At 43.9% G+C, this 12,705-nt stretch overlaps 1 protein-coding gene across 1 annotated transcript in view; it reads right to left on the bottom strand.

Moving 5' to 3' along the window:
- The window catches only part of LOC118019060 (calcium-binding mitochondrial carrier protein SCaMC-1), a 50,929-nt gene extending 40,201 nt beyond the window's left edge, over positions 1–10,728 (bottom strand). Inside the window, exon 1 of the mRNA XM_035017893.1 lies at positions 10,546–10,728. Within this exon, the coding sequence (XP_034873784.1) occupies positions 10,546–10,728 (183 nt within the window). The remainder of the gene's footprint in view (positions 1–10,545) is intronic.
- Positions 10,729–12,705: the final 1,977 nt, after the last annotated feature.

Below are 12,705 nucleotides of genomic sequence, written 5' to 3'. Positions count from 1 at the left end.
GCTTGGGCTGTGCTCCTGCGCCAGCGGGTGAGACGCCCAGGCTTTCACCCCACTCCAGGAGGAACCTAGAAGGGACAACTCATGTCCTTCCCCCGAAACTTCCAGGAAGACCTCTGCATACGACTGTCTCTAAAGGTAGAGCTTCTTTTTAGAGAAAAGTGGGTGGGAGAGTGTTGGGACATGGACTGTGGGGCCATATTGACTGGTGGTGAAGTCCAACATGTTTTAGTTGTTTCATCACACCTTCTTAGAAGCCTTCTTCTAGGGCGCCTGGGTGGCTCAGTCGGTTGAGCGACTGTCTTCGGCTCAGGTCATGATCCCAGGGTCCTGGGATCGAGTCCCACATCGGGCTCCCTCCTCCGCGGGAAGCCTGCTCTCCCTCTCCCACTCCTGCTGCTTGTGTTCCTGCTCTCACTATCTCTGTCTCTGTCAAATAAATAAATAAAATCTTTAAAAAAAAAAAAAGAAGCCTTCTTCTAAGGTTTAAGCACTTAATAGTGTGGAGGTTGGGAATTGGGGACCTAATGAAAATCTGCCCACTTGGACCTCTCCTTCTGTGATTCTACCCACCCCCAACTCCCGCCCAGTTCCTTATCTTCTTCACCCAGCATCTGTGGTCGCTCCAGAGCAAGGCTACTCTAACCACCAGGGTCCCAGCTCAGTCCTTGCAGATGTTGGCAGCACACTCAGGAGGATAATCTCAAAATGGGCAGAAGTCAGCTGGGATCACAGAGAGAAGTCAGGAGGTATTCACAAACAATGCCTGTGGCTCCTTCTCAATCCCACTCTCCAAAGCCGCTGAGGGCTCTGGCCTCCCTACACATGTACCTATGGTCCCTCACCTGCTCCACTGAAAATGTGTAAGTGTAGTTTCACAGTAAAAATTCCACTTTTTCTGTAATTTCTTCTCCTAAACGTGGAGTACTCTTTAAAAAGTTGAATATTAAAATTCATGTGGAACAACGGGAACTCTCATTCATTGCTGGTGGGAATACAATACGGCACAGCCACATTGGAAGACAGTTGGGCAGCTTCTTACGAAACTAAATACACCCTTACCGTATGATCCAGCAACCATGTTCCTTGGAGTCCACCCAAAAGAGCTGAAAACTTATGGCCACACAAAATCGTGCACACAGATGTTTAGAGCAGCTTTTTTCATAATTGCCAAAGCTTGGAAACAACCAAGATGGCCTTCAGTAGGTGATGGATAAGTAAACTGTGGCACATCCAGAAAATGGAATATTATTTGGTGCTAAAAAGAAATGAAGTATCAAGCCATGAAAAGACAGAGGAAACTTAAATGTATATTACATATTACTAAGTGAAAGAAGCTAATCTGAAAAGGCTACCTACTATATGATTCTAGCCATATGACATTCTGGAAAAGGCAAAATTATGAACACATTAAAAAGATCAGTGGTTGCCAGGGAGTTGGGGGGAGAGGGTGGAAGAATGAATAGGCAGAGCACAGGGGATTTTTTTAGGGCAGTGAAAATACTCTGTGATACTATAAAGATGCATACATGTCATTATACATTTGTCCAAACCCAGAGAACACCACCAAAAGTGAACCCTATGGTGAACTATGGACTTTGGGAGATAACGATGTGTCACTGTAGGTTTATCAATTGTAACAAATGTACCACTCTGGTGGGGGATGCTGACAATGGGGGAGGCTATTCATGTGTGGGAGCAGGGAGTCTACGGGAAATCTCTATAAATTCCTCTTCATTTTGCTGTGAACCTAAAACTGCTCCAAGAAAATAAATAAATTCCTTTTTAAAAATTCACAAAGAAAATTTAATTGGGCCATTGTCTGTTAGCTCTTGCTCTATGCCCTCATCCTGTCAAACACTGACAACATACAGAGGCCTGTCACATGTCCATGAAATACCCACAGGTTTGCCTTTAGAAGGAGGTTACACCACAGTTAGCACTTAGTACCACTAAGTACCATTGTTTGCAATAAACACTTCCCCCCCAGAGCAACTGAGCAGTGGCAGACATTTAATGATGTTTCACAAGATGTGCTGTGTCCCAATCAAGAATGAATTCTCCCACACAGGAGAATTGTACAATCCACAGGGGCCCTGTGCACTGCAGAGAAGGCACATAGCCACAAAGAGTCATTGAAGACAGACATCCAGACGGGGCACAAGAGCCCAGTGGTCCAGGGAGAAAAAACAGAAGTCATGGCCAGAGTAATAAGGAAAACAGACTGACAGAATTTTACACAAGGGATATGAAGGAGCAAAACAGAGTCAATAGTCTCATCTAATAAAAGGGCAACTATTTTTGTTGTATTCAACAATTCTTTTCCACTTTTAAAAATTATCCTGTTCCTTATTTGCTTATAATTACCCCCACCTACCCATCCAACACAAACAGACCTCCTCTACAGAAAGTTGTGAGGACACAGTTGAGGGACCCTATCTGTCTTGTTCACTACTATTTCCCCAGTTCATTGAACAGTGTCTGGAACTATTCAAAAATATTAATTGAATGAATTTAATATTTGTACTACTGTGTAGCTCTTGCCAATCCTAGGTTACATTTGAGGTTTCCAAGCATTAATTAGCTCACTCAAGGTCACAAGCGTAGCAAATGGTGAAAACATCTGAACCCTGGTCTGAGTCCACAGCTCATAAGAATAACCACTACACACATTGCAGCAATGAATGAAGTAGATACGATGGTCTACATTTCAGAGTGAGGCATCAAACTTTCTCAGCAAATCCTCTTGTTGTTTTCATAGATCCTGTCCAATATAGACTTCTCAGTGGACGCTATGTGACCCTTAAAAAGATAGCATATTTTAACTCAGAGCAGTCAAAAGGAGTCAAGCAGCACCCTTACAGTATGTTGCCTTGTGGGAGCTTATTTATTTCTAAACATCTTACCTGGAATGTTGATTAAAAAAATAATTCTGACTGTGCTAGGGTAAAATTATACAGGTGAGCTGAAGCCTTAAACAAATGGGTAATAACTGACCAGGCAGAAAAAAGGAGTGAGAGCAATGCCAAGCAGAGAAAAGAAAATAAAGAGACAAATGTCTATGGTTGTGGCCTGGTTGGGAGAATGTTGGGATTTGGGAAGGAGACTAACAGGTAGACTGCTACCAAGGTGAAAAGGGTATTTTATGCCTTACAAAAGAACTCTTCCATTTTTTTCATTCTTTCCAAAATAAAGAGCCTCAAAGAAGGGATAACATCAGATTTTAGAATATAAGGAGAAAACACAAAAGGTACAGATGTTATATATTTTAGAACATTTGACATAAATGTATTTGGAATTCATTGTTTTTCTTATACCATAATCCCCCTCCTGTGATGCCTTAAAATGTACCTCTATGACTTCTCTATCGCATTTCCTTTAGTAATAAAGTTTCTAAAATGAAAATGCTAATAAAATAAATCCCTGCTGTTAACAGAGGAATTGTGCTATGGAGTGAAACCCTGAAAAGAAATTCCATTCAAAGCAATACACATTTGCTAAGCTACTGTTTTGTGTGTTTTTTAGATTTTATTTATTTATTTGAAAGAGACAGAGAGAAAGAAAGCACGAACAGGGAAAGGTGCAAAGGGAGGGGCAGAGGGAGAAGCGGGCTCCCTGATACGAGGCTCGATCCTAGGATCCTGGGATCATGACCTGAGCCGAAGGCAGACGCTTAACGACTGAGCCACCATGGTGCCTCTAAGCTACTGTTTTTGTATGTGACCCTATTCCATCTGTAGTTGTAAATACAAAATTTAAAGACAGAGAATCAAAACAACCGTAGAATATCAGAGGTGGAGGAGCCCTTAAATCAGGCTGTCCAGTCCAACCACTTGTCAGACCCTACCTAATCGTTCAGCATACACTCAATATCGATGGGGACAGAGGGTCCTCAAGGAGCCCGTCATCTAGTACCTGTGACATCACATTTTAAAGGCTTTTTTACATCAACTTTCATGTCCAGTCACATGATAAAAATGTCCAGTCTTGATAAAATCTGTCCAGGAGTCATGGCAGATACCTGCATTTTAAGAATAAGGAAAGTAAACCAAAGTTTGAATGACTTGACCCAGGCTACACAGTCACACCAAGTATGGAACTCATGGGCCAAGATGCTTCCCTTTTTGCTCTCAGCAATCCTCTCTGTTTTAAGAGTCCTGGGCCCCTTATGATGATAAACCTCTCCTAAGAAAGTTACAGTAAGAGTTTGTGCACATGAAGATATGGCAAACAACTTAGTTTTAAAACTGCCTGTAATTTACCAGGCTAACTGAACACATTTGTCAAGTCAGCCAGCTCTGAACTCGGATACAGGAATACCTTCATACACTCTACAAAACCTGTCCCCCTTTCTCCTCCACATACTAATAAAAGAGGCGCAACTAAAATGATGCCAAGATTGGAGAAGAAGAAAATATCTGTAAAATCCTACTGGGCAAGATCCACTTTTTTCATTTTACTGCCTTAATTCTACATCTGGGAAATTTTTTGTCTTTTGGGTTTTTTTTTTGGCCTTCACTGTTCCAAATTCTTCCAAGTCTAAATTGAAACAAAATAAACATACTTCCAGCTAAAACTGCTGACTCTTCATCAGTTTTTTTTCCTCACAATTTTCATTTGAGTAAATTAAAACTCAGATTATTTCCTCTATTCTTCAATGTTCTAAAACCTGGTCCTTGGAGTACCTCAAATGACTGTCTTTGAGAATGTTTTAATGTGGCCTTTGACAAAAAACAAACATTAAGGAGGAGGAGGATGAACACAAAATAGAAAATACTCTAAAAAGCAGTACTTGCTTTGAAGTCTTTTCTCTTCCCTGGGTAGTCTTGGAACACTTAATAATGGTTAGCTATTGTACCCCTTATGCCCGTTTTCTACACTCCACTTTTATTTTCCATATTCTTTCCATTTAAGGTCTAAAGGAACTTAAACGGACACTTGCTCTCTTCTCAATGCTAAATTCATTACAAAAGCTTGGAAACATGGAAAAGAGATAAAATCAGGTGGAAATTTAGAAGGATTTCACTTCAAGCTGGGTATCTGCCTTAGATGCAAACTACTATCTTGAAACCTTCCCTTGAAGAGCCACCTCATAGTTCTCATTTCTAGATACTCAAGTAGATAATCTCCCCAATCCTTGACATTATGCAAACCCTTGACCTATGCCTCTGAAATTTTCCCCCATAAAGACTGACCATGTAATCCTAATTCCAAGTATTTGGTTGGCTACTGTTTCCCAGGCTTGCCTCATAGCCCTTTCTTCCTCCATCTATTTCCCACACAGCCACCAGAGTGATCTTCCTAAAACTTCAGTCTGCCTGTGTCCCTCTCTTACTTAAAACTTCTCAAGGCCCCCATTACTCATATGAAATCCAAACCACTCAGCGGGCCCAAAATGTCTTTCATGACCTGACCCCTGTCTGCCCCCGATATGACACTATTCTTCAGGAAGACCAACCAGTCACTAGGTGAAAAGTCAGTTATATTGAGGCCTCCTATTTGGGAAGGGGTACTGGCTCACCCCGACAGGAACAGATACCTCTTCTAGGTAGGGGTTTTCCTTTCCTGCCCACAAAGGCTTAGACAGCACCACTATCTGGGGGCTTATGGAATGCCTGATCCACGAGTATGAAATCCCCACACAACATAGCATCTGACCAGGGAGTCTGCTTCATAGTAAAAGGTGTGGAAGTGGGCCCATGACCAAGAGATCCACTGGCCAGACCATACACCACACCATCCAGAAGCAGCCATCCTCACAGGATGCTAGAATGGCCTACAGAAACCATAACGGAAGCACCACCAAGGGAACAATATTTGGCAAAAATGAGTTGCCGGCCTTCAGGATGCCATATATGGACGAAATGAGAGACCTCTGTAGAGTTCTATGCCCCCAGCAGGAAGAATACATGAGTCCAGGAACCAAGAGGCAGAAGCAGGAGCGGTCTCACTTACTAGCACTCCGAGTGACCCACTGGGAAACTTTTTGCTTCCTACTCCCACAACTCCGGGCTCTGTAGGGCTAGTTTCTGGTCCCCAAACAGGACATACTCTTGCCAGGGAATACAGCAATGGTCCCAGTGAACTACAAGCTATAACTGCCACCTGGACACTTGGAATTCCTTGTGTCCAGGGACCAACAGGCAAGAAAAGAAGTCACCGTCTTAGTAGGTAGACGCTGACCTCGATCAGCAGGAGACAGGGCTGCTTTTACACAATGGAGACACGGGGGATAGGTATGGATGGCCTCAGGGGACCCATGTGGACACCGCACATGCTGTCTGCACAGTTATCACCGTGAACGTGCCCACGCAACACTGGCTTGCAAAGCTCAGACCCCTCACAAATGAAGGTTTGGGCACACCACCAGAAGTCACGAGGACCTGCAGAGATTACAGCAGAGTATGAGTGGAATTTAAAGCAGACAGTCCCAAAGGGAAATTAGGAGTGCCAGCGGTGACTAACTGAAGCAATGGGGACTGTAGTTTATCCCTCTGGCCTCCCCGAGAAAGAGAGGCAGAGCGCGATGAGGAAGCGCTCCCCAAGCTGATAGAGAGACGCAGATCGGCGAGGAGAGGGCTCTGGTGGCTAGGTCAGATGGCCCTTTGAGAGAACCTGCTGCGGGAGCCGAGCCGAACGACAGGCTGCCTGCCTGGCACACCTTTGTGCCCGCAGCACTCGCACCAAGTCCATGCTTGTCCTGGGCTGCTCCAACCAACGACTAGCTGCAGCAGGGTACGGCACGGGCAGCCAACGACACAGGACTCCACTAACTGGTAACATTTCCCCCAGGGACCCCCCTATTGGCTTAGTTGAGACTTTCTAAGAACTGTGCTTTGGTCTGAGGTTCTTCCCAAATCATTCCTTCTTGAACTCTTCTAACAGGGGTTAAATTTGTGTCACGGTCTTAAGACCTCAGCTCACTCCTTTTTTCCCTCTCCCTTACCCTTCACAAGCATCTCTCCCAATAAATCTTTTGCACCCCCAATCCCATCTTGGTTTCTGCTCCTCACAGGACCAGAACTGACAGTACCAAGAGTGGTCCAACACAAGAGGTGGTAACATGCGGGGCGCCTGGGTGGCTCAGTCGGTTAAGCGACTGCCTTCGGCTCAGGTCATGATCCTGGAGTCCCTGGATCAAGTCCTGCATCGGGCTCCCTGCCGAGCAGGGAGCCTGCTTCTCCCTCTGACCCTCCCCCCTCTCATGTGCTTTCTCTCATTCTCTAATAAATAAATAAAATCTTAAAAAAAAAAAAAAAGAGGTGGTAACATGGGATTTGGAAGCTGGCTCACTCACCACCCAAGTGGCAGAGTCCTTATTAGGTTACCAGGCATTTTTCTAAGTACTTTACATATTTTAATTCATTTATTCTCCATAATAACCCTCTGAGATAGGTACTAGTGTTGTCTCTGCCACCGCTGAGGAAACGGGCTAGAGAGATTAAGAAAATTGTTCAGAGAGGGGTGGGGATACAGGCAAAATGGGTGAAGGGAGCGGGACGTACAGGCTTCCAGTTACAGAATAAGTCACAGGGATAAAAGGCCCAGCATAGGGAATATAGTCGGTGGCACTGTAATAGCGTTGTATGGTGACAGATGGGAGCTGCGCTTGTGGTGAGCACAGCAGAACCTACAGGGTTGTCGGATCCCTATGCTGTACACCTGAAACTAATGTAATGCTGTGCGTCAACTATGCTTCAATTAAAAAAAGAGAGTGAAAGAAAATTGTCCAAAGTTAACTAGTAAGCAGCAGAACCAAGATTTAAACCCAGACAGTTTGATTAGCTTTTTCTTATTATGCATGTAAAAAGATGTTTTATCTGGCAAAACTATGGAGCCAATAAAAAGATCAGCAGTGGGAGCAGGGATGAATAGGCAGAACACAGGATTTTTAGGGCAGTGAAAATCTCCTGTATGATATTATAATGATGGATACATGTCATTACACATTTGTCCAAACCCAGAGAATATACAACATCACGAGTGAATCCTCAGGTAAACTATGGGCTTTGGGTGATAATGATGTGTCAGTGTAGGTTCACCCTTGGTTAAAAAAAGGTACCATTTGGTTGAGCGATGTTGACAGTGGGGAAGGCTGTGCACGTGATATGCAAGGGCAGATGGTCTATGGGAAATCTCTGTACCTTCTTCTCAAACTTAAAATTGCTCTTCAAAAAAAGTTTTCATTAAAAAATGCTTATCTTATTTTAGCCAGCATTTCTTGATATCTTGCAGTAGGAGGATTTTGGGTCATCTTGTCCTATACATGCTGGAAATACAAGCACTAACAACTGCTTTACAATTAGATTTTATCTCTTTTTTCCTATAATTATCTCAAACGAGCCACTGCCTTACTTAGGCTGTTTCAAATCACAGCCCTAAATCTTTTTGTATTACTGTGCTTAAATGACTAAGACATGACCTCATCTTCAAGATGCTTGGTCCTAGTGGAGGGCACAGTCAATAACTAAAAATAACACCTTTTGAAAATTATAATAGTAGTGACATGTGAGACCAAGGACCTACACATAGTAGGGTGTGATCAACTCTTCCATAGAGGGTGGTCTGGGAAGACTCATCTCAGAGGAGGTGATATTTATAAAAACAAAACAAAAATGAAAACAAAAACCTCTTTTTTCCCCTAATCATAATAATATACAATTATTTTTTTAAAAATTGAAATAATACAAAAATTGTAAAGAAAAAAGTAAAAAAGTAATTTAACTCCTATCATCCATAAATAATCATTAGTAACCTTTTATTGAAGAAGGTACCAGTCAGGAGTCCTGGGATTAGTTATTAACATCCAGCAAAAGCACAGGAAGTTATATACGTATATATGCATGTATAAAATACATATATATGACAGTGATAAATATATGCCATCCTATTGTATGTTTGCATACACATGATTTTATACAACTTACTTTATAATTTGTTCATATATAAATTTTGGAAAATTAAACACATTTTTTATTCCTGATTTTGAGTTCGTATTTTCTTAATCAACCTTGCCAGAGGCTTGTCTATTGTATTCATATTTTCAAAGAACCAACTGAAAAAGAAAGTCTTTGGAAATTTAAAGCACGCATTTAAATAATTACTGGGTCAAAGATGAAATCACATTGGAAATTAGACAATACTTGGAACTAAACAAAAAAACAAACTTGTGGGATGCAGCTAAAGAAGTGATTAAAGGGGGGAGGTAGGTGGGGGGATAGGGTAACTGGATGATGGGAATTAAGGAGGGCACGTGCTGTGATAAGCACTGGGTGTTATATGCAACTAATGAATCATTGAACACCATACCAAAAACTAATGATGTACTATATGTTGGCTAATTGAATTTAAAGAAAAAAAAGTGATTAAAGGGATATTGTAGCTCAAAATTAAGGACTCAAGCATTCAACTAAAAAAATTAGAAAAAGAGCAAATGAGTAAACCCAAAATAGAAGGAAATACACAGAAATTAATAAGAAAAAATTGAAAAGAGACCATCAGCATAAAGTACCAAAAGTTGATTCTTTCAACGTATAAATAAAATAGACAAATCTTTGGCAAGATTGAAGGGTGGGTGGAGCTCGATATCAGAAATGAAAGAGCATATAACTATGCATATAGTCAGAACTTTCTAAAAATCCCAAGTGAATATTATGAACCTTGGACAAAATAGACAGTTTTCTAAAAATTGTAACTTACTAAATCTGACTCAATAAGACATAATAAATAAACTAAAGGGACGTGTAACTACTAAAGACATTGAACGAGTAGCTTAAAATATAACTGTGAAACAGTTGCTGGCTCTTAAGCGTTTAATCACCTTCCCTCTCACGATAGGAACCTCTTATGTTTCAGAGGGGTTGGAGAGGTTCCAAGTATCTCCACCCTGCCAAAGGGGCTGAACTTCAGAGACACAATTAAAATGACTCAGAGAAGTTGAAACTGCTCAGCGACCGGCCAATCCTTTACATCAATTTATGTACTTAGGACATTAAGGGAAGGTCTTAAACCATGGAATGCTGCCTCTCCTCAACAGGAAGTTGGAGGAAACATACATAGGATTGGTTTTCAAAAGTTCTGAAACACTAGACAAAACTAGCTGGTGTTTAACAAAGGAGCTCCTAAGAGATGCGAAGTGGGGCCCACTTAAGTCTGAGCTTAAAACAAAAGAAAACAAAGCCAAACAAACAAAACCTTGATTAAATGCTTGCAAAAGCTGAGAGTTAAACAAAAAATTTTTTTTATTAAATTTTGCAAAAAGGCAGGTGAAGGACCCGGGATGCATTCAGACCAAAGGTCCTATGGAACAGCGTTTTTTAAGTTGTTCCAGGGGACCACAGTGTTCACCGCACTAATTTCATTCGGAAAGATACCAGTAGGCTTTCAGGTGTTGACGCGCAGCGGCTCCGGGGGTCACTGGCCCCGCGCCCCATTCCCGACCTCCGGAACCCCTTCGCGGGGGGAAGCCGCAGGTCCGCCTTCCTGCAGCGCGCGCCCAGAATCTCCGCAGCCCTCCCGGCCCTCCAGCCGCGCCCCGCAGCGACCCACCTCCTCGGCGTCCTGGCCCAGGGGGACGCCCAGGCCCTTGAGCCCCTCCTGCAGCTCGCCGATGTCCACCACGCCGTCCCTGTTGTGGTCCAGCCTCTGGAAGAGGGTCTCGTAGCGCGTCCGCGGCTCCGCGTCCTGGCAGGCCGCCGCGGGCAGCACGAAGCCCCGCAGCCAGCGGAGCATGGTGCGGAAGGCGCGGGACGGCCCAGCCCAGGGGAGTCACGGGGACGAGCACTGCCGGGCGCGTCGAGCACGCCCGCGACGGCCGCCGCCTGGCTTCGAGCGGCCCGCGGCGGGCAGGCGGAAGGAGCGGAGACCGCGGCCCAGCCCGGCTTGGCGCGCAGGGAGAGGCCGCTCCCGCCGCTGCTCGGGGAGGAGCTCGCCGCGCGCCGGCCTCCGCGGGAGGCGTGGAGGGGCGGGCCTGGCGCCGCCTGGGAGGCGCAGGAAGGGGAAGGGCTGCGGCTGGGTCTCCGGGGGAGCGGTGGGCTCGGGAACGGAGCTCTGCTCGTTCCCAGGCGAGCTGTCAGAGGCGCAGGCTCGAGGAGCAAGCCCCCCAGAGGCCTTGGGTTTGGGCATCCGCTGGTTACGTTTTGGGGAATGGGGGAGAGGACGGTTCGAAGCTCAGGTTACTCACCTTCGGGGCCCCTTACCCTAACAGCTTGGAGGCTTTGCACACTGCCCACAGGTAGTCAGTTCTCACTGCACGGAAATTGGGACATGTCGGGCGACACAGATCTCGGACTTTTTCCTGAGGCTCCACAGATACTACACCTCTCTGGGCCTGTTTTCTATTGACAAAAATGAGGCAGTTGAGAGCTTGCGCACCTGGGATGGGAATTCTGCTTTAAGAAGCAGAGGAGTTAGGACGCCTGGGTGGCTCAGTCGGTTAAGCGACTGCCTTTGGCTCAGGTCATGATCCTGGAGTCCCGGGATCGAGTCCCGCATCGGGCTCCCTGCTCAGCGGGGAGTCCGTTTCTCCCTCTGACCCTCCTCCCTCTCATGTGCTCTCTCTCATTTCTTTCTCTCTCAAATAAATAAATAAAATCTTTAAAAAAAAAAAAAAAGCAGAGGAGTTAAATCTGAAAGCAATTTAAAAAACAAAAGGAACACCTAAAACCAATACAATATTACATGTCAGTTATGCCTCAATAAAACTGGGGGTAAAAGAAACTCAAGGCTCTTTGGCAGAAAAGATCAAGGTTCATCCAGGTAGGAAGTGGTAAAAAGTGGGACTACTTTGCTCTACCGCTTAGTATGATCTGACCCCGGATAAATCACAGCATTTGCCAACAGCACTTGCCAGCAAAACCTCAGGCCCGTCTCTCTCAGGATGGATGCAGTTACAACCTTAGGGCTTACTTCATAACGTGGAATAAGACAAGGAACATTGGAAATCGAAAATGCCAGGGTCCTAATCCTTCCGCTCTGTAAACTTGGAAATGTGGCATAGCCTCTCTGAGTAGCTTCTTGTCAGTAAAATGAGAGTATGACTATCTGCCTCATAACGAGGTTGTATATTGTATGCGAAAGGTCTTATTACTCACAAGTGCCAAATGAGATATCATTAACTGTAATAATTCTGTTCATTCACTGCTGCTTAACGGAAACTCATTGTATTCCTTTATCTACAGGAGATACAACTGGGTACTTGTAAGGCTCTCCCCACATCCTCTGAATCACTAAACAAACACTAGTTCTTCCAACAAAGCCCAGGAACTCAAACCCTGAGTTTACTTCCCCTCATACCGTTTTATATATTTAAGACATATGTGAATCTAGAGTTTGTAAATTGAGGACTGTTTAGTTAAATCACTGTGAGGCCAATTTATTTCTTTATATTACTTCCGATTTCTAGTCTTAAGAATTATCCTCTTCCTTGGAAAAGCCTTCCAACGTCATCAAATTTTATCTGTCCTTAAAAACCTCTTTTAACCTCCCCTGTGGATACTCTACTCGAAGAGAGGCTGCTTGAAATAGTCATCCCACACTTGAATGGTTTTTTGTGTTTTTTTTTGTTTTGGGGGGGATTTGGGGGGGGTTTTTGGTAATTACAGGAATTGCCTGTCAAAATTTTGACTGAGAAAACTTATGTTCACACAAAAACTTGTACAAGAAAGATTATAGCAGCTTTATTCATGATCACCAAAACCAAGCAAAACA

This window comes from Mirounga leonina, unplaced genomic scaffold (genome assembly GCF_011800145.1).
Source record: "Mirounga leonina isolate KUSES-001 unplaced genomic scaffold, KU_Mleo_1.0 Mir_173, whole genome shotgun sequence".
In the NCBI taxonomy this organism is placed as follows: domain Eukaryota; kingdom Metazoa; phylum Chordata; class Mammalia; order Carnivora; family Phocidae; genus Mirounga; species Mirounga leonina.
The sequence above is the reverse complement of the archived record's forward strand: the minus strand, read 5'-3'. Positions and strand labels throughout refer to the sequence as shown.